This window comes from Clupea harengus, chromosome 7 (assembly GCF_900700415.2).
Source record: "Clupea harengus chromosome 7, Ch_v2.0.2, whole genome shotgun sequence".
In the NCBI taxonomy this organism is placed as follows: Eukaryota; Metazoa; Chordata; class Actinopteri; order Clupeiformes; family Clupeidae; genus Clupea; species Clupea harengus.
Genome location: NC_045158.1, coordinates 16,810,614 through 16,831,251, shown reverse-complemented (window position 1 = coordinate 16,831,251; position 20,638 = coordinate 16,810,614). Strand labels below are relative to the sequence as shown.

Here is a 20,638-nt window from a genome sequence, read left to right as displayed (position 1 = left end):
GGATGGGCAATTGTTGTCTGTCCGTTGTCTTGCACAGCTTCCCTAATGGTGCATCTATTTGATTAACGGATGGAAGGAAGGGATCTAAGTCTCATTGATTTTTGCTTTGGATGAACAGAAACCTCTCTCACAGCTTCAAGAAATCCTTCTCTATCCTCAACAACATGCAAGCTTTGTGGCTGCCAATGACAGCAGCCCTCGGCACCAAAACAAACCTCTCTCTTCTGTCTCTCGCTCTCTCTCTCTCTCTCTCTCTCTCTCTCTCTCTCTCTCTCTCTGTTTGAAGGGGCTGTTATTCTTATTCATTAATTCATTCACACCGACATGTGTAGGTGTGTAATAGTGACTAATCCAATTTGTAGTGTAATTTTGGAACAGGGCTGTCACTGATCCCATAATCCTAAAGGGGAGATCTCTTCTAAGCTTCCACCGTTGCCTGATTCCGTGTGTCTCTCTGATTGCTTTTCATGAATGGATATGAATAGACGTGTCTCCTCCTCCCCCCTATGCTTTGAAAACAGACTACTGTTGGTTCCTGCCACTGCTCGAGATTTCGCTCTCACTTAGGAGCGGCGTTTGTGTGTGTGTTTCCTACTGCTCCTCTGCTCCTCGTCTTCCCCCTCTCCTCTTGCCCTCAGCCATTGACTCTGGCTCGGCTTGTTTGTTGCCGGGGGTTACGCTGTTGCTGGGGACAATGTCTGAACACATTCAGCTTTCACTGGCTCTGTGCAGGATTGGCTTTTATACGGTAAGATAAACAACTGTTGCACCTCATAGCTGATAATGAGTTGACCGGATGAGTGTGTTCACGTGTTTGTGTGTGTTTGTTTGTGATTGCACGTCGGCATGCTTATCAGGAGGTTTTTTATTTTTGTGGTTCTTGTGAAGCACTTGGTCAGGCTGTGTGTCTTTGTCACTGACTCGAGAAGATTTTCTCCATCCCTGGGATATTGTAAGGTGGATCTGCTGTCTGGAAAACAGGGATTTCAGAATCCTTGGGCTGCTTTTGGTAGACTACTGCTACTGCTACTGTTTATTTTTTGTTAATGCCTAGTAGTAAACATCAGATGACCCCAACCAACCCTGTTTACCCATGGATTAAAAGAGCATCGAGATCCCATTGGGATTGGAGCCTCAGTCAATTAATCAACCCTGCTCTTTGAATCCTAAAAAATTCAACTATCAACAAGCCTTTCACACGTGAAGCCCTCTTATTCAAAAGCCCCGTGTGTCATATGAGTAGAACATGGTTAGGGCACTGAAAGAAAAGCAGCATCAGTTTTCCCTTCAGATGGAGTTGTGTTACATGCGCCAGGTGTGTGTGACAGTTTCCTCAGGGCATCTCCAAGAAAACAACAGGGGGCCAATTATAACAAGCCAGGCTCTCAGCACTTATTATTCATCTTAATTTCTCCCTCATCAGCTTTCTGATAGTAACCCTCCTGTAATGACATTAGAAAAATGACCATGAGTTCACAGACTTCTATTTGTATTTGAAGCGTCACAACATCTAACTGGTGGAAACCGCTTGCCTGTAGTTTGACTGTGTACATCTTGTATAATATCATACATACAGTATATACATGTATTTACATGTTTGTGTGTATGTATGTGCATGTGTCTGTCTAGTGTGTGAGAACAAGCAGGCATTGATCTGCACCTGTGTGCTGTGTGAATGTGAGTGATATCAGATCGTGGCTCTGATGAAGAGCCTCTGTGGTGCCTAGGAGGGCAGGCAAGGAGACATGAGCCCGGCACGCTGGCAGGCCCTGGCACAGGCTCCCACCGGGGGTTGCCAGCCCGGCTGTAACACAGCCTGTCAGAGGGCACTGGTTTACAAGGCTGCTGGCTGTCTCCTGTCGCACCTCAGCACCTGAGGACTGATGGATGAGAGCAGGAGGCAGGTTTTGGCATCAGAGAGAGAACCGTCTGCCGGGTTTGGTACTGACGTAGAGTCATCTAGGATCATGGGATTCGCTGTGGTGAAGGTGCTGAGAAACCTTTGTGATGTGGCAATTATGGACACTACTGACTGTAATGGTAATGGCAAAGGTGTTTTTCCCACCAGTACATATGGTGAGGCAGGAGTGAAATCACCAAAATAGGAAGGACCTCATTTGACCTATTGCAACTCATACAAACATACATACAATCATACAATCATACTCATAACTGCTAAACCACCTTATGTGTACTGCAACTGTATCTTTTTGGGTGGAAACTAGAAAAGCAGTTTGTTGGACTGAAAGTCGATTGCGGTCAAGCTTATGCTCCTCACGTACATCCATGTACCAGTCTGTTGCATCTGCCCCTGTGCCTTTTGGGCCCGCTGCAGGGTCAATTTCGGGGGGAGCAACATATAGTCTAGTCTAGTCCAGGACATTTTCTTTTATAATAATAATAATAATAATATTAATACATTTAAAAATAATAATACCTTAGACTTTTCTTAGCGCTTTTCTAAGTACCCAAAGACGCATAGAACAAGCTTTCTGTAGTGAAAGCGGTAATGTGTTTCTGCAGCTATGACCAGGTTCTTTGAAAGAGTGTTCAAAGAGTGTTTGTGTCATGGAAATGCTATGATCACGGGTCCAGGAAAAGGTCCTAGGGCAGCCTTGGATCCCTTTTGTTGTCTGTGTGCAGGAAACAAGAGGCCTGTCTGTGTATTCTGTATATTTTCCCATTTGAATCCAGACAAATGGCCAGATAGAATTTTTTTTACGCGTTATGAGGGATTCACTGTGGGAAATATTTCACCCTGACTGTAATGCAAAATTGATTCATAGATGTGTTATTGATCCTGAAAGAGTGTATAACAGCTAAGAAAGAAGATATCTGAATAGTAAACACAAAAGTTGACCTAGTTTACAAGTTACCTTGTGTACTAATATCAAATGCATGCATCGCCTTGGTGTATGTTTTCACTAACTTGGGACAGCTGAAGTTCCCACTGGAAAATGCAGAGACGTGTGCTTTATAGAAAAATAAATAGCATCCTTATCTAGACAAATATTATGCTTTTCCATCCCAGATTCATATACAGGAAATTGGTGTGACAGGAGGCTGTGTTGCTAAATAGTAATGGAAACAGCAGTTCAAGTAAGGACAGTGGGAAAGTGTTTTTGTGGAGGATGAGGTGAATGGCAGTAATAATGGGGGGAAATGATGCCTTGTTGGTGGTGCTTCTTCAGGTTTTCTTGTAGGAACTGTCAGGTCACGGGTAGTACCTGAGGAATGTACATGCGTGATCTCAGCACTTCACAAGAGTACACGTCTGGGTACAAATTAAATGTAGATTTTTTAATTACATTTTCATTTTGTTTTTCATTTTCAGAGTCACTGCTAAAAATGTTATAGGAGCACCACTCCCTTTTGCTGTCAGAGCCAACCTGACTAAGTGTTTGACTGTCTTACCTGCTAAACCTACTAATAATGCCCAACCACATTTAGACCACATTTTCTCATAGTTGTCCCAGGATGTTCTTAAATACGTCTGCCTCCGTGAGACTATGATATGAGACTTTCTTCATGAAGAGATACATGTCACTGACTATTGACTATATGAAAATAGCACATCAGAGGACACCTGGGGGGTATTCCAAGTACGTGGTTTGGTGAGTAACCCGGATAAGTTAACTCATAGTAAGTAGTAAACCTCCTAAAAAAGGATCCCTATGGCTTTGTTTGGCCAGGAGAATGAAGCCATAGCTCTTCTATTAGGAGGTTTACCACTTACTCAGAGTTAACTTATCCGGGTTCGTCACTAAACCACGTACTAGGAATACCCCCCAGAGGTACTAATGATACAATAACAATAATAAAATATAATATAAACAACAACAACAACAAATAATCAAAGATGCATACAAAGCTCTAGCAAGGGACAGCCATGAAGGTGTGCTTTATGGGCCCTGGTACTCTCTCTGAGGCACCAGACAGACAAGTGAAGCCCTTACAACAGCGGATGCTTTTATGACCCCCCCTCATTACATTCTCCTTCAGCCTAGGTGGCCTCATAAACACATCAGCATCTTGTTACGGCCATCGGCAGCATGTCAAAGAAAATCATTACAAAGCCTTCCATGTTGGCTCCTCCTATCATTGTGGTGCAGAATTCACCTAGCTTTGGATTGTTCACCCACTAATAAGGAACATCAGCTGGATTTATATGTTCCTGAGATTGTCCAATTTTACTTATACCAATGTGAGCGTATGCGTCGTTGCTACGGGTGCTGAGAGAGCATTGCTGGAACCTGGATTATAAAGTGGATTGGACATTAGCATACTATTACTACTTACGTTAGCATAACAATGGTTTACTGATAATATTTACTAAGAAACAGTTTACTGGTAATATTTATTGAAAACGTTCCTGATAATATTTACTAAAAAATACATCCTCTAAGAGTTAATACGAGTCAGAATGCCACACTAAAGGGTTATCGCCAACAGGACAGCAGGTTTTCTCATGTCTGTCAGTAATGAATGTTAGAGTAAGATTGGCAGTGAGTGAGTGACTGAGTGATGCCTGCACTCTCCCTTTCTTGTGACACGGCCAAACTCAGTATCTCATGTCCTCACTAAGATTACTCCTCTGTCTTGTTCAGTCAGTCTAATAATGTTGCTGCCCTTACAAGAGGCTAAATGACTGCTGTCTGCTCCTCTCTCTATCTCTCTGCCTCACATGGTTTCTAAAGTACCTTATACATGTTAACTGCTGCTATTGCAATGCAGTGTGGTTGTCCCTCAGGTTTCCATCTTGATTGCCCTTCCTTTTTTGTCTGTTACTGAGGCTCCGATTGTTAAAGGAAATAAATAACTTACAGGTGTGAGGAAATGGATATTGATGTCAGACACAAACCTTTATCCTGTGCACGAAGTTTTCTGCGTGTGTGTCTTTGTCTCAGTGTTTTTTGATGCCTATCTTTGTAGACATGTTTGTTTGCTTTCATCTGTGTGTATTTGTCTGTGCACGTATGTGCATTATCTGTGTCTACACGCCTGCTTCCCGTTGTGTGATTGTTTGAGTGTAAATACGCAACATCCTCCTACCCTTTCCCAGTAAAAGATAAACTGGAGTTCCTTTGGCCTCTATCCTAAGAACCAGACACCTTTGCCCAGAAAAACGACTTTCACCAGTCAGGCCTTTCGCCCTACTCAGCTTACCAGCAACATCATCTCACATGCCGGGAAAGGGAAGACTTCTCACCCGGTTGTTTGAAAGCAGTTCACTGGGATCTTTGCCAGCCTGAAGTGAATGTCGCTTTGCCTCGAGCCAACTAGCCAAGCTCTTTGTGTGAAGGACCAGCAGTTGGCTGGCACTCACGGAACACCTATGGGCTACATTACAGATTTTTCTTCTGTCTGTATTCTCTCACTCTTGCTTGCTTGTGTTGTTCTTTATTTTCTTGTGTCAGTTATTGTACTGTAAGAGGGCCCCTCAAGCCAAGGAGGACGAGAAGAGGATGTAAAAAGAGGGACACACAGCTTTGGCAGGAAGTCAGTAAATCTGTCAGTGAGACAATGAAGGCTGAATACTTGATTTATCATTGTTCTCCTCCCTGGAGAAAGGATACTCTTTGGCATTTACGTATCGTTTTCATTTCACATACATCAGGCTTGAGTTGAATCCAATCCAAAAGTATACAGTGCTTGATTCATTAGAGGCCAGGTTATTTGTTGTCACTACTACAGAAGGTATTGTCATCTTCATTTTCATATTTCATTCGTTTGTGTTTTATATCACCGTCACAGGCTGACTGGTCCATGGACACATGTCTCATCTATCCTCTCCTCTCTGTCCCCTCTCTGACTGCCTGTCACGTTTGCTTTTTGCTGTCTGTGGCACAGTGATTAATATGTGTCACAGTCACTCCTTCAACCAGCTGGTCATATGTGAATCATATCACAATGCATCAGCTATCCTGTTGTGATAGCCGAGCCAGGCTTTCATACTGATATACTATATACTGTGTGCATTTGATACTAAACATTTTTCATGTACCTTTCATCTTCAGCATATTTTGTATGAATGATTAGACCTGTAGGAAAAGATATCATACTCAGTGAACCTCCAACATAAGGATTCTACATCTCTGATGAGACTCTAGCAGGTCTAAATAAGATCTAAAGAGCACATGCATCCACTGCAGACTTGCTTATTTGTCTTTTCACCACCAGTGCAGCTGGAAAATGCTGCTTTATTCTAGTCATCGTAAAAGTTAAGAACCTGGCCTGGTGTGTTTTGCCTTTGGTGAGATTCAGCATTACCTGTTGTGTGGACTATGAATGAGTTGTTTCCGTGCTTTGAAAAAGCTGTCTGGGAAAGGGCGAGTCCTTGCCGTGTGAGAGTTGGATTTATTTTATCAGCCAAAGGCTGCAGGGGATAAGCAGCAAATGGCCACCCTCTCTCCAGTGGGGCCACCGGCTTTCTCATGGATCTGGAGCAGGATGACGGGCGCAAACAGCCTGCCACATTAAACTCCATGTGGGGATCCATCATCTCTCAAACAAAGAGCCAGGTCCTCGAGGGATTCATTTCCTGTTTTTAAGTGAGCGCAGGGTAATATTCCTGCTTTTGTGTGGCGGTATTAGGCCCCGTTGTTCCGCTCTCAATGCCACCATCCCCCGAACTTGAACACACGGAAAAACCACTTCATGCCCTAATGGCTGCTTGAGTCAGCCACTTCACAGATACAGAGGTACTACTCCAAAAGATGAGAGGATCTGTTAAGATTATGTGGCCAATAAGGGACAGATGCCAAGTATACATTCTAGTTCCAAAAATACATACTCCCCCCCCCCCACATTTAACATATAGTTGTGGTGCTCTTGTGGTGCACTTCTAAAGTCTGTTGTGATGAAGGTACCCCATGAGCATGGCAGTTATATTTGTAATAAAGCAACACGATAGTTCAATTGAAAGAGAGCACAGCACAGACCTCAACACAGAATACACAATACAACGCTACACTACATTACACACCACTCCTGTCTACACTTAACATCAACACACTGCTCTACACTATGCTATGCTAGTCCTACGTATGTTATGTAGTCCAGTAGGTTCCATTGGTGATTTGGTTGCAGCTAGTTTAAGCCTTAGAGTGCCTGACAGCTGAACATGCAGTCTCAGCTCTTATGAGTTCTCCTCTACAGTGGCTAAAACCGCTGTCCAGTTAGTTCCTGTTAGCAGTTAGTGCTAGTTACAGTAGGTGCAAAGGGGGTCTTATACACATGGTTCTGATGGTAATAATAATAATTATAATAATAATAAACTTTATTTGTATAGCACCTTTCATACAAAACAATGCAGCTCAAAGTGCTTAACAGCAAAGAAATTACGTGCACAGTGATCCACATAAAAATAGACATGAAAAAAAAAACATGAAACATCAACATACAAACTGGGATAAAGTGCATAAACATAAATAAATAAATAAAGTTAACATAAAAACATAAAGATAAAGACAGGGATGAAGTGCAAAGATAGAATACATAAATTGCATAACATAAGACAGAAGATATAGTTTATCTATCCCCTTAATATCACATTATATCGTTGTATCTAGTTAAAGGCTAAGGTGAAGAGATGCGTTTTCAGCTTTCTTTTAAAAATGTTTAGGAGTAATCACTGGCTGTTCATTAGAGGGGCAAGAGAAATGTATGACTTGCACTGTGCAGCTGAGCAGTCTGCATTGTTTACTTGCTTAGTGCAGGAGAGGAGCTGGAGCTTGGTGTTAGAGCTAGCCAGATAGTGGATAAACTTGGATGAGATTAAGAGTGACTGGGTGAAAATGTGGGCACTGTTTATTTACCGTTTTAGTCCCAAACCTGAAGCAAATGGATAACATCCTGGTCTGATATCCAGTGTATGATAGAAATGAGGGGGACTGAAGCTTTGTGTTAGTCGTCCTAGGGCTGCTGTATTTGAGCAGCCTTATGGAAGCCTTTTGCAAATGTTGGGAATTAGCTGTTCTTACAACAATATGACTCAATTCCTGTCACCTGAAGATATTTACATTTTTCACCAGTGGAAGATTTTAACACAACACTTTACTTGTTTATGAAGACAAGGTGGTCCACAGTGTTCTTGGCAGCAAAAAGCTGCAGAGAATCTCTTTCTCTCTCTCTCTCTCTCTCTCTCTCTCTCTCTCTTCCTCTTGCTCACGCGTGCACACACACACACACACAGAAAAAGCCCATTAGAGCTATGAGAAAGGAGAAAAAGCCAAAGACAACTTAGATCAGTTACAGGCAGCCAAGAACCAAACACAACACACACATAATTATTATACTTCTGTCCTTAACCATCTGAAATGTATAGTTGGCCTATTATCAATGACTGTCATAACACCATTGACAGATTATTTGAGTTAATCAGAAGACAACAGATTTAAAGTATGTTAAGGCTAATTTTGTCTTCTATAATAAAATTTTGGACATTATCCCCTCGCACATAAAACTCCTGACCAAGTTTCATATGTACTATGCTGAAACATTGGTTGGCGCTTGGGTGGTGGTCCCCCCATATTTTTGTATTCATTATTGCGTCCAAAGTATTTGGGGGGCTTGGAGTTCAGAGCTCCCCATAGAGCTGGTGCATGTGTTCTGAACTGCGCTGATTTTGAGTATGCGGTGTAGTACAGATGGACCACAATACATCAGACTTTGTTATACTGTATAGGTGTTGCAGCCTCTAATCCTCTAATAGTCAGTTAATTTCCAACTCTTATTTTTATTTATTTTTTTGTTTTGTAAAGTAACAAATATACAGACAAGCATTTAGGAAGCTTCTTGATAGAACAAGACACCATTGACAGGCAAAAAAAAATCAAAAATAGACCACTGTTAATAGATTTATGGAGGTTAGATCAGTGGTCCCCCAAAGCTCAAATGAGCCTCTGAAGTACATTACCTTTAAGGGGGGCTTTAGGATTTTTCAACCTGGGCCCATATTTTTAAGTTCCAAATGTTTACTAAGAACAATAAACAATTGAAATCGGTAGAACTGTTTCTTTATTTTAAGTTTCTGTTTCTGTAAAAAAATGATATTTTCTTTACTGTTATTGAGGTTAACAGACATGGGTCTATCTCTGTAGGTATCCTTTCCCTGTTGTCAGACACTTATGAGGCTCTCAGTGGCAAAAACAATCAGTTTACTTTGACACAGATACGTTTTGTGGTTGCCGGCTATAGCGTTCTAACTCAATACTGGATCGTTTTTGTCCCTAGTAAAAATTTAGACCCAAAAATATGTCAAAATAGGGCCCATGTTAAAAAATCTTGAAGTTTCCTTTTAATACTAACTTATAATGATATCTGGTATGGTTGCTGTGAAGGTGTGTGACAAAACAAACAAAACCTAAACTTATACAAAAAGTCAGATAGCATAAGTATTACAAATATTAGCAGCTTTAAAATTTAAGACGACTTCCTAATTGTAAAGCCAACTAAAGAAAACTTTCCTACAGCAGCTTTAACAGCAGGCCTGAAGTGTTGTGTTGAACTGTGCACCCCTTTGAGACCGATTGTCATTTTTAGTGAGGGGTGTTCTGTTGTGTTGCTTAAGGTCTCCTGTGTGTTTTGAGATGATGGATAATTGATTGGTACTTTAGAGGCTTGTTTGAAATACTCTTAAAGCATAAGAAGTTAATGGTTTTGGTGGCTGATTCAACAGGCCATTGTGACTGTTGTGGTATGACCTAATGCATTTCACTAGGGGGCACTGTTTAACAAGATAAATGGTTTCCTTACATTGGCAAGCAACTTCTTCCAAGTAACTTCTTCAAAATCATTAAATGGTTGTCTGTGCCAATCCTGTTTGAGGCTTTATAGTGGAAGCTATCAGAAATGCTGCCTCTAAATGACATAAGTTGTATCCAAGCTCTGCAACATTACTTATGGTTTCATATCCACTGGAGTGAAGATTTTACCAAACCATTTACAGTAACACTGAGGAATGCTAGTGGAGAATGGACAAATGCCTTTTGAAGAAAACACACTGAACAGTAATGATTGATTTAGAAGTGTTTACACACTCACTAAAAGTTCAAGTGGCAACATTATTATTAGAGAGCTGCATATGTTCTGTGGTTTGTAGGCAGTAGCCCCTCAGCAGCTGTAGACAGGCATCCTTTAGGACAGTGGTTCTTAACCTGGGTTCGATCGAACCCCAGGGGTTCTTTGAGTCACTCTCAGGGGTTCGGCAGGGGTCAAGACACACACAGTATAGCCCGGTTCACACTAGCAATGTTGGGTCGTTTTTATATATACCTATGTTTTGAAGAAATCATATTTTATTTTTCCAATTACGAAGGGTTCGGTAAATGCACTGATGAAGCTTGCAGGGTTCAGTACCTCAAAAAAGGTTAAGAACCACTGCTTTAGGAGCTCATTTTAAGGCCGAACCTGAGGCACACCTCACACCTGATGGTGAGATTGAGATTCCCTGGGTGTCAGTGTTTCTTTCAGTTCATAGGGCAGACCAGAGCTCAAGGGGCAGGTGATGCCAGTAACGCACACTGACTAGCATTTCTCCTGACCATTGTGGTTTCCTTTAGGTGAGCCAAGAACCAGTGAGCCATATCAGAGATTCCTTTTAGGGGTTGATGGTAACAGAAAAAGAGAAAGAGAGGAAAAAAAACTCTAGTTCAGAAAAACAAAACAGTTTACTTGGTGTGTGATGGTATGGTATGTGATTTTTAATTGAAAATCTATATAGGCATGAAAGGCCCTGTTTTGCCACCATCATTTCTGTTTCAATGGTATTATGTTAGATAATCGTAAATGATCATGTTTAAAAGGCTAATTAGTCATCAGAAAACCCTTTTGAAATTTAACAGATAGTGGGTAAAAGACTATTGAAAAATGTTGAGGTGTTTTGATCACAGAGAAGAAACTGTGAGGTGCAGATAAAAGAAAGTATGTCGGAAGATTGCCTCATGCCATCTGTCAAGCATGGTATCTGATGGTCTGGGGATGCTTTGATGGTAAAGTATGTAATTTGTACAAAGTAAAAGGAATCTATAACAAGGAAGGGTATAGCTCCATTTGACCATAACCCAATCGCCAAGCCATACCCTGTGGATGGCACTTAACTGGAGCCAAAGATAGACACCCAAAGCACTGCTCCAAACAATGCAAGACCTATTTAGGGAAGACATAGTCAAGTTGCAATGCTGCAAATTGCTGCAAATGGAGGATTATTTGATGAAACAAAATGTTCAAGGACAAAATTATTATTTCAAGCAGAAATCATTTTGTTCCTTTCCTGTGTCCGAATCCAAACTTTTAAAAGCTGGTGTATCTTCTGTAGATTGTGTATGCCTGCCTTCAAAAACACACCACTTATGTGCTACAGGCAGACAGCTGGGCTCTGTTATTGTTCTAGTTTTATTTAGCCAGATCAAGCAGGCATGTTTTACTATAGCAATGTAAATCAGAGTGTTTTACTGTCAGCTAGCTGTCAACCCTTTTTGTGACCCTCTGGCCAGTGAAGCTTATGTCCCTCTGACTGATCTGGGTCCTTCTCCTTGAAAACGCTTTTATATGTCACCTCAAATGGGCTATTACTTTTTATCTTTTACTTTCCCACCCTTTATGTATTCAAGACCATTTTACACGGGCACATATTCAAGCTTTCATCAATGTTACAGCTTAGTTTTTTACAAAGGATTGTTTTTTACAAAAACAAAGTCATTAAGTGGTTTTACAACATGCATTTTGCAGCTCTGACTCTGATGTTCTATGTGTTGTTCCTTCCCCACATTCACATTAGTGTGTTTTGTCAAAAACAGCCTCAGTTCATTTGTTTTCCACTGTCGGTAAATGCAGCGATCTTCAGCCAGTGACTGACTCAGTGAGTGAGTCTTTAGCTGCGATCGTGCGTCTTCACTAGGAGAGGGCAGCATTGCACAGTTTATATCCTGCCCAGAGAAGTGCACGCTGTTGCACATCTTGAGAAGGATGCATTACTGGGCTCTTTTCCCATTGTCGCTGCCTCGTTACTTAACCGCTGGTATGTCAAACCAAAAGCTCTCCCACAAAACCACGCAAAACACATGTCCTTGTGACTTTGATCAACGGGGACCATCAGCAAGTAGATGTGAGTTTTTACACTAAACCGACAAACACAACAACATGCTTACGCAGAGGTGTGAGGCCATGTGCAACAGAGAGGTCATTGTGATCAGCCCCTTATGCTCCAGGTCAGATGGGGCAGCTTGATCCATATTTCTGCAGACCCTGGGTAGGCATATAGTGTGTGTGTGTGTGTGTGTGTGTGTGTGTGTGTGTGTGTGTGTGTGTGTGTGTGTGTGTGTGTGTGTGTGTGTGTGTGTGTGTGTGTGTGGGTGTGTGTGTGTGTGTGTGTGTGTGTGTGAGTGGGTTGGGGAGCAGTGCTGCTGCCTTATCTCAATACCAGCCCTCTCTTCGAGGGGGTGGCATGACTCCCAGGAGCCCTGGGTGGGCTTGGCCTGCCACAGGAGCCCGCAATGTGCTTCCAGTTTACCGGGTTACATAAGCATTTTTTTGTTCCTCAAAAGATATCGTTGCTTTTGAAAATTCTGGTCTGCCAAAACAAGGTAAAAAAAATAAAAATAACAAACAAAAGGGGCTCCAAAACCAAATGTGGCGTGTAAACAACTTGCTCCGCGGGCCAGGGGCTCCTTGTGATTGGCCCCTCACAGTGCAGGCTATTGTTCCTCCTTCCTTCTCCCCCAGTGCCCCCCCACCACCACCACCACCACCACCAGCCTCCTCCTTTGCAGACAGTGGGGGGATGACTGGAGGGGTGCTGATGGGGATTAGGGTTGTGTACATGTCATGGATCGACCTACAGAAGCAGTGGGTGTTCCACAAACAAACTCTCCCCCCCCCAATCGCAGGAGAAACCCCTCACCGTATCACCCCATATCACTTGCCACTTGGGCGCAAACACCAAGACCCCCCACCCACCCAATCAAAATGTGAGAAATGTGGTGCAAATCATTTTGAGTCTTCCAAATTGTTTTTTTTTCCAGGGCGCTGAAGTCGTGCATGGCGGCCCACACATCTGCTACTCCTGTCTCCCAGGCAAACAATGGGTCAGTGTTGCCCAGGGTGAGGCCCTCCAACGTGTTTGGGTGGCCCTAATGGATTAGATGCCAGGGAGAAAGTCTTGTTTTCATGCCTGAGATAATGTATGCCATCCTGGGTCGCCTGGAACTTTGATTGAGCACCGTTAGACAGCATGTGGCTAAGTTTCATCTCTGTAATAAGATGGCCGTCACAGATGATGTACGTTAGGGCTAAAATGGCCGACTGCTTCGATGCCTTAACGGTGTGATTATTACACCAGACTGTGCCTAGATGAGAATTCAGTCTACTGGCAGTTGCAGTTTAAGCTTTGTTCCTGGTTGAACTCTCTGAACCCTTTTCTATAGGTCTACACACTGGAAAGGGTGGGTAGGGGGTGGGTTTGAAGGGGGTTAGTGTTACTGTCGGGCTTCTTAAGGCATGACTGCAATTAGGAGCTATCTGTGTTTGCCAAGCCATTCACGTATACCCTCTCTGATGGGGGCCTACTGTAGGAAAAACAACATTAATGTGAATGGAGCCAAATGGTTGATAAACAGCAACCGAGGCCCAGCCTGCGGAGTGCTCGCTGTTTGTTATGGAACCAAAAAAAATGACGACACAACACAAAACAACAACAACAGACGGGGGGGGGGGGGGTTGGTGGTGTGGGGGGGTTTGGAGGGCTGTGGAGTTTGTGTGTGTGTGTATGTATGGGGGTGGGGGGGCCCAAAGGGGCCACAAAGATGAACAGAACAGAGGAGGAGGAGGAGGAGGGGGGGGGGGAAGGCGTGTGATTATGAATTCCCAATGGCTTCCTGGCCTTTTGAAACAACAGCTCAGACATCAGATGTCTGATAGGACGAAAGGGTGAAAGGCTGTCATTACCGTCACTGAAACAATACAGGAATTTGGTTGTCATGCATTTTTGCCTAATTGACTGTTTTGGTATTGGGGCGAGGGGGTATTGGGAGGTGTGTGGGTGGGTGGGGGGGTCTTCTGATGGTCCTCTCTCGCCCCGCTGTCTAGGGGGCGGCTCGGCAAGGCTTTCAGCTGCACCCTGCAAGAACCTTCCGGAAAGCCTTTGATGGAAAGAGAGAGGCAAGAAAGAAAGAGGGAAATGTAAAGCAACGAAGGCTTCTAGACCACAATGGCCTCCATTTATGGATCCTCCCTCCAAACACTTGATTCGCTTTTCTGTTTTGTCGTTGTTTCTTTTTTTCCCGCCTGTCTCCTCGTCGCTGCAAAGCAGGGGTGGCCCCCTCAGAAGCCTGCGTTAAAAAGAGTTTCCATGGGTAAACACCCCCATGTATACAGTTCAATGTAAGGGGGGAGGTGGGGGCCGTTGGGGGGGGTTCGCTTTTAATTTTTTTTTTTTGTGAGGCGTCAATGAAGGGTGAAGAGAAGGCCCTGTGCTGGTACCCCCCGAAAAACCCCTTGCAAGGCGGGAGTTATGCTCGTTTGCATAATTAACTGTTGACACTAAGTCCTCCTAATGAAGGCCCATTGAAGTCAATGACCCCCATTTTGCAACAATGATGGGAATGAATACAAGTCTGCCTCGCCAAGCTCAGGGGTTAAAAGAGCGCCTCGACAGGCCACGCCGAACCACAACGAAGCCCTCGGGGCTCGCCCTTGCCTGTTCTCCCTGCACATGGAAAAAAAGGAAAAGATTGACAGAAATTAGACACATGTCGGGTCGCCATGCTGACTGGGGCACGGTCGTTTGATCCATCTGCGGTTCGGATGGACGCTTTAGCAGCTCTGTGATCCACGCCCAAATTCCATGTCAGGCTTTGTCCTTCCTTTTCAGACAAGATTTTGAGGACGGACATGGTTGAAGATCCAAATGGACTGTGACCCACATGAAGTCTTCTCTGGCTCCAACAAATGCAATCAAATGCTTGCTTTTTGTGTCCTGTCCTCTCTTTTTTGGGGGGGGAAAAATCAACTATCAGTCAGGGGTTGCCTGAGGATATACTAGGGTGGAAATGGGCTCCCAAACAATAGGGCTCCTTCAAAGGAAAGAATGATTATGCAATGGCTCCAGGGAAATCGAGAACTTCATCTGGTTGTTGCTCAAGACCAGTGATTGTTTTCAAGCCCCAACTTTGTTTTCATTTGAAGCACTAAACTCAACACCTTGCAAGGACTCACGCATGTGAGAGGTGTTTTGAAAGATCCCATGTCTGTTTGGTTTGATTTAAAGGTCAAGTATCCAGGGTCAAGCTGAGAGTGTGCCTTTAACTGTGCCGTTTTTAAATGTGGTCACAGTCTAACACATTACCTGAGCTGAGGCCTTCTACACATTGAGGCCTTCTCAACCTTCTTAGAAACTTTCGTACTTCATGGGAATTGCATAGATATTCTGAAGAGTGTTTGCCGGTGGTCATGTGTACTGGTAGATATAAAGGAAAGAGAGAAGGAATGAGAGGGACTTTTTGTTACAAGTTTACTAGAGGCATTGTGAAAGGCAGGATGGACTTTTTGGCTGGAGTGTATATACTGATCTGAAAGGTCGGTACACATCAACCTTGTTTCGAGTACAAGGGCTTGATTACAATCTGTTCATTCTGTTCGAGCATCTCCTTTCTGCACTGTTGAGAACCACTGCACTGTTGCCTCAAATGAAAGCTTAGGCTTAAGTCCAAAAGGAAAATAAATAAATAAATAAAAGGCCTAAAATGTGTTTTTTTGGGGAAAGCACTTTAATACTGTGTCATACATAATGACCACTACAACTGAAAGAGTGCAATTACTCTGAAACCTAAAAAATGTGTTTGTGTGGGTGTGTGTGAATGTATGTGCACACAGACATCTCTCAGCCCCCCCTGCCCTTTCGTATGAAGTCTTTTATTTGGTATAGTCCGGTCTGTGTTGCTTCCTGATTCCTTGCCCTCTGTACAGTTTTAAGAGGCTGCTGTCTCAGCTAGCCGTCCCTGGGGAGACTCTACCGTGGTTCCTCTGGGGCTGTGATGATGTCTGTTGGCCGTTCACATTTGGTTTGACAAGCTCCTCACTTCCTTAGGGTTTTTCGTTTTTGTTATTGTTCTGGATGATTACCTTGACACACCCCATGAAAGGTAAATGTGGACCTGATCTGTCATAAACCACATCTGGGACAGACTGCAATATCCTTTAATGGCAGACTCGACATTCTATATTCTGTACTGATCTCAAAAGTCCCAGTAATGCTTACTGCCCCATGCCTCTGCAAAGGTCAAAGGGTCAACGGATAGATAGATAGACACTTTCTTCTCTCAGAAAAGGGAGTGTTGTTACTTAAAAGGGCAATAGCTGTGTATTGCGTAAAAAAGCACAGCACAACCAAAAAAGGAATTTTCATCTTAAGCATTAGCTACAACTGTGAAGCTAGGGCTCGCACACAGACTGGGGTGACTTAAAGTGTGATTAGTTTTCAAATGTTTCCTAAACGCAATCGGATTTGCAATGCTCTGATGAGAGATGGGTAGATTAAAGGAATGTTTCCTGTTAGCACTCAGATAGAGGAAAAGGGCAGACTGGCAGACACCACACTTCAAAAGGCTGTTGTGTAAGATGCTTTACTGTTACCTTGCTTTGACCCTTTGTGAGCTCAATTAAATGTCCAATATTAAGGACATCAGAAATATTCAGCATTAATATAACGTAAAATTACTTCATACAAAGCCAGTTCGTATGAAGTACGAGATCTGCTGATTGTAAAGCTTGTTAACACACAGCAATTTAGCCATCACTCAATTGTGTAGTGCCTTTTCTGTCCAGGGTGAGTGGAGTACAGGCCTGGTGGCAGGTAAACCAGGCACAGATGAGGCTCAGAACGGGTCCAAAGTCAGCTCCTATGTGAGATTCACACAGCCTTGAGAGGACCATTACCAGTGGTTTTCTTGCCTGCCTCATCATCCTTATGAGGTTTTTGTGCTTCCCCCAAGTCGAGGGCTCAGTGCCCAGACACCAGAAATGAAGACATTCATTTAGTTTCTCTTCCCTATCAGTGTTTGGATCCCACTTGGTATCAATGAGTAAAATTTTTGGCTGATGTACTGCGAACAGGAGGTGCTCACTGCATCCTTTACAATACCCAGAGGTCACAACCAGGTTCTTCCCGAAAATGGCCGTCTACCCTCCCACACACACACACACACACACACACTCTTCCTCCCCTCTCTACTCCTTCTCTTGTTTGCATGTCTGCGTGGATGTTACGCATCTCATACTAATAGCTTTTCCATTTTATTCGTCTCAAAGCCCCCCAGAGACCCGTCTGGAGGCCTTTTTTTAGGGCCTTTAAATAGTCTGACGCGCCTCCTGAATGTCTCTCTCTCTCTCTCTCTCTCACTTTCTCTCTGTCTGTCTCTGTCTCGCTCTCTCTCATTCCCTGTTTTGCGACATGATGAGTGGTTCATCATAAACTCCCCTGTCAGCCACTCTTGTCCCCCTTGTGTTGTCTAATGTGTGCATTACGCGCGGCCGTAATTAATAGTGTTGTTGGGCCGGCCAGTGGTCCAGGTGGTTGAGGTTGAGGGATTATGTCCATTAGGGAATCTAAGCTCCCACAAAGTCTCGCCTCAGAAGTCCATTTTGATGTAAAATGGGAACTGTGAGTGCATTCCCGCCATGTCTGCCTAATTCTCAGGTTGCCACAAGAACATGGATCTGAGAAAGAAGAAGAAGAGGAAAAAAAGATTTATTGTTCCTTAGTATTAAGAACTTTCCCACACTTGCGAGGGGCAGATGTGTCAGGAACGAAGGAACAAGGGGCCCGCAGAATTTGTTTTTATTTAATAATTAGGTCCATGTGCATCAAATGAATGGCTTTAAAATGTGCGATAACTGTTGTATGTAGGGCAATAGTTTCCCCATCACTGCTCCCCCACCCCACCCTCCTCCTTTGCTGTCAGATGGGGCCGCCCACCCCCGGGCCCCTCTCGGGCCTTCTCACATTCGCTGCAGGGCCTTCAAAAGGGGGCCCCTCGGGCTTTGATCCCCCTAGACCGGTGCGGAAAACATCTTTTGGGGGTACATTGTGCGTAGGGGAAAGTTTTTTTTTCTTCCTCTTACTCTCTCTTTTCCTCTCTTTTCCTCTCTCTCTCTCGCTTTCTCTGTCCTCTCTTCTCTCTCTTTCCTGCCGCCTTATGCTAATACCTCAGCGCTAATCACCCTTCCCAATTACAAGATTTATATTCCGCAATGGGCGCACCCGTTTCGGGGGCCCCTGTCTGCCCGCCCCCAGTGCCCTATGTGCAGTGCCCCCGTGTAGAGAGGGTGCCCTCTGTGTGTGAGTGTGTGTGTGTGTGTGTGTGTGTGTGTGTGTGTGTGTGTGTGTGTGTGTGTGTGTGTGTGTGATTGCCACCAGAGAGAGGGAGAGTGGGGAAAAACATGAAAACATTCCTGTGACGGGGGAGCCCTCCCACTGCCCCCACTGCTGCCCCCTCCCCGATCCCTACCCCCCCTCTCCCTTACGTGTACATTTTTAATAAGGTCACGAAAATTAAATTTGTTCCGGGATAGACTTCAGACAGATAAATGTTTACTCATTGTTTGCCGACGGTAAGGCAATGCAGACCCCTCATGGCTCTAACGCTCCGCGTTGTCTGTAGGACCTGCTGTTCGGCTCATATTTCTCCTGTCGCTGCTTCTCTTTCTCTCTCTCTCTCTCCCTCCCTCTTATTCCCTCTGCCTCTACTATCTTATACAATTATGCGGACAAAAAAGAAAATGCGGGCGTTAGAAACACCGGGAGAGACAGGGGAAAGGGAGACCTCTTCAAACAAGTGTTCCAGACCAAGACAGACAGGCTGCTGCTAGTGCCAGGCGGGATCCTGGGCCCTGACATGGCCCTTGTGTAAGAGCTTTGCCGGGCTGCACAGTGCCAGTCGCCAGCCCCTCAGCCCCACACACTTGGCACAGGGGCCAGCAGCAGCAGTCTGGGGGCCTGGCGGACAAACACATAACAAGCAAACAAACAAGCACTTGGATCATGATTTAGGAGAGCTCTTGAGAAAGAGGAGTGTAAGTGTGTGCGTGTGTGTGTGTGTGTGTGTGTGTGTGTATGTGTGCGCTTATGTGTAGAGAAAGAGAAAGAAACAGAGGAGTCTAGAGAGAGGTGTGTATGTGTGTGTGTGTGTGTTGGTGTGTGTGTGATCTATAATGCATTTGGGAGGCCCTCATACAGTAGGCCCCCTAGGCCCCCTGTGGGCCCCGCCTGTGTGAATGGAGGCGGCAGAGGAGCCACACAGCAGCCAGCGACAGGACCTGCCAGTGTGTCGGCTCCCACCTTAAATGAGGTTAAGCTGGGGGGTGGGGGGGTTGGGATTTGGCAGCGTGAGGGACCCCTTTCACATCCATTTTCTTCCCAGCTTAAGCGAGGCCTAGAGCAGGTCCTCTAGAGTGGAACAGTTTCCTCCTTCCACCTAGTCAAAACCCAACCAGACCCCCTGATCTCCTGATCTCCTGATCTGTCATGGCGGTTTCAGTGCAACTGATTCTGCCACAAAAGGTCTGTGAAAGACACACCACACCAAGCACACAGAGACACACACACACACACACACACACACACACACACAGAGACTTACACACACACACACAAGCACACTCGGACGCCACTAACTCAGCCGACCAGTGAATGTTACTGAAATTAGTGTACTGTAAATGTTTTTGGTCAAAGAAAAAGCCTTGCAGAGGGATGTGAGAGGCGTCTATGTGGACATGTTTGCACAAGGTGGTCGAAAAGGAGTGGACTGTGTAGACAGTGGCCCACTTTGATCAGTGTGTGAACGGCTTTGCGCTCTGCTTATTGCCATATCCAGATGGTGTTAGTTTGGAGGAGGTGGAGGGGGGAGGAGGAGATGGAGGGGGGTGGAGTGGGGCACAAACAGCCCCACCTCCCCCCACTGGAGGGATTTCTCAATAGGTCGTCTAGACCGACCAAGTGTCCAGACAGATACAGCCACCCATCAAATTAGCGTTTGTCAGATTTATGGTAATGGTCCGCAACAGCCTTCCTGTCACTGACATCAGGATTTACAGCAGTGGCCCCCTCTCTGCCATGGCCTGATCACCTCACACACACACACACATACAGGCACACACACACCTACACACACACACACAGACGCACACACACAACCACACACACACACAAACACACACACACACACACACACATACATAGATGAATGGTGGAGGTGGCGGAGGTGTTGATAGGGAGTGAATAGTGGCGGACAGTGGCAGAGGGCCTAAGACTGTGGAAAACGCTGCAAGTGCTCTAGTATCTGTTGTCTGTTTCCATTTTTGGTTTCCGAGTGGCAGAGCAGGGCAGGAGGAGACCAAGCCGAAGGAAGAGGTGGAAGGTGAGGAGGGCCGTGTATGTGGATTTGAGGGCGCCTTTCATGTCTGTATACAGGGGTAACCCGATCTACCCCCCTCCCCCCCAGCCCTCCCCGGCACTCAGTGGGAATCACCCTCTGACAGATATTCTGTCCGGTCTCTGCGCAAATGTTTTTCCAAGGCCTCCGCGCCGCTTTGATCTCACCTCGCTCGGATGCAGGGTCACAGCTACCATGTTAGACAGGGAGGT

At 44.7% G+C, this 20,638-nt stretch overlaps 1 protein-coding gene across 1 annotated transcript in view; it reads left to right on the top strand.

Moving 5' to 3' along the window:
- Positions 1–276: 276 nt before the first annotated feature.
- arl15a (ADP-ribosylation factor-like 15a) overlaps positions 277–20,638 on the top strand; it is a 139,839-nt gene continuing 119,477 nt past the window's right edge. The window contains exon 1 of the mRNA XM_012828674.3: positions 277–748. Within this exon, the coding sequence (XP_012684128.2) occupies positions 695–748 (54 nt within the window). The 5' untranslated portion in view covers positions 277–694. The remainder of the gene's footprint in view (positions 749–20,638) is intronic.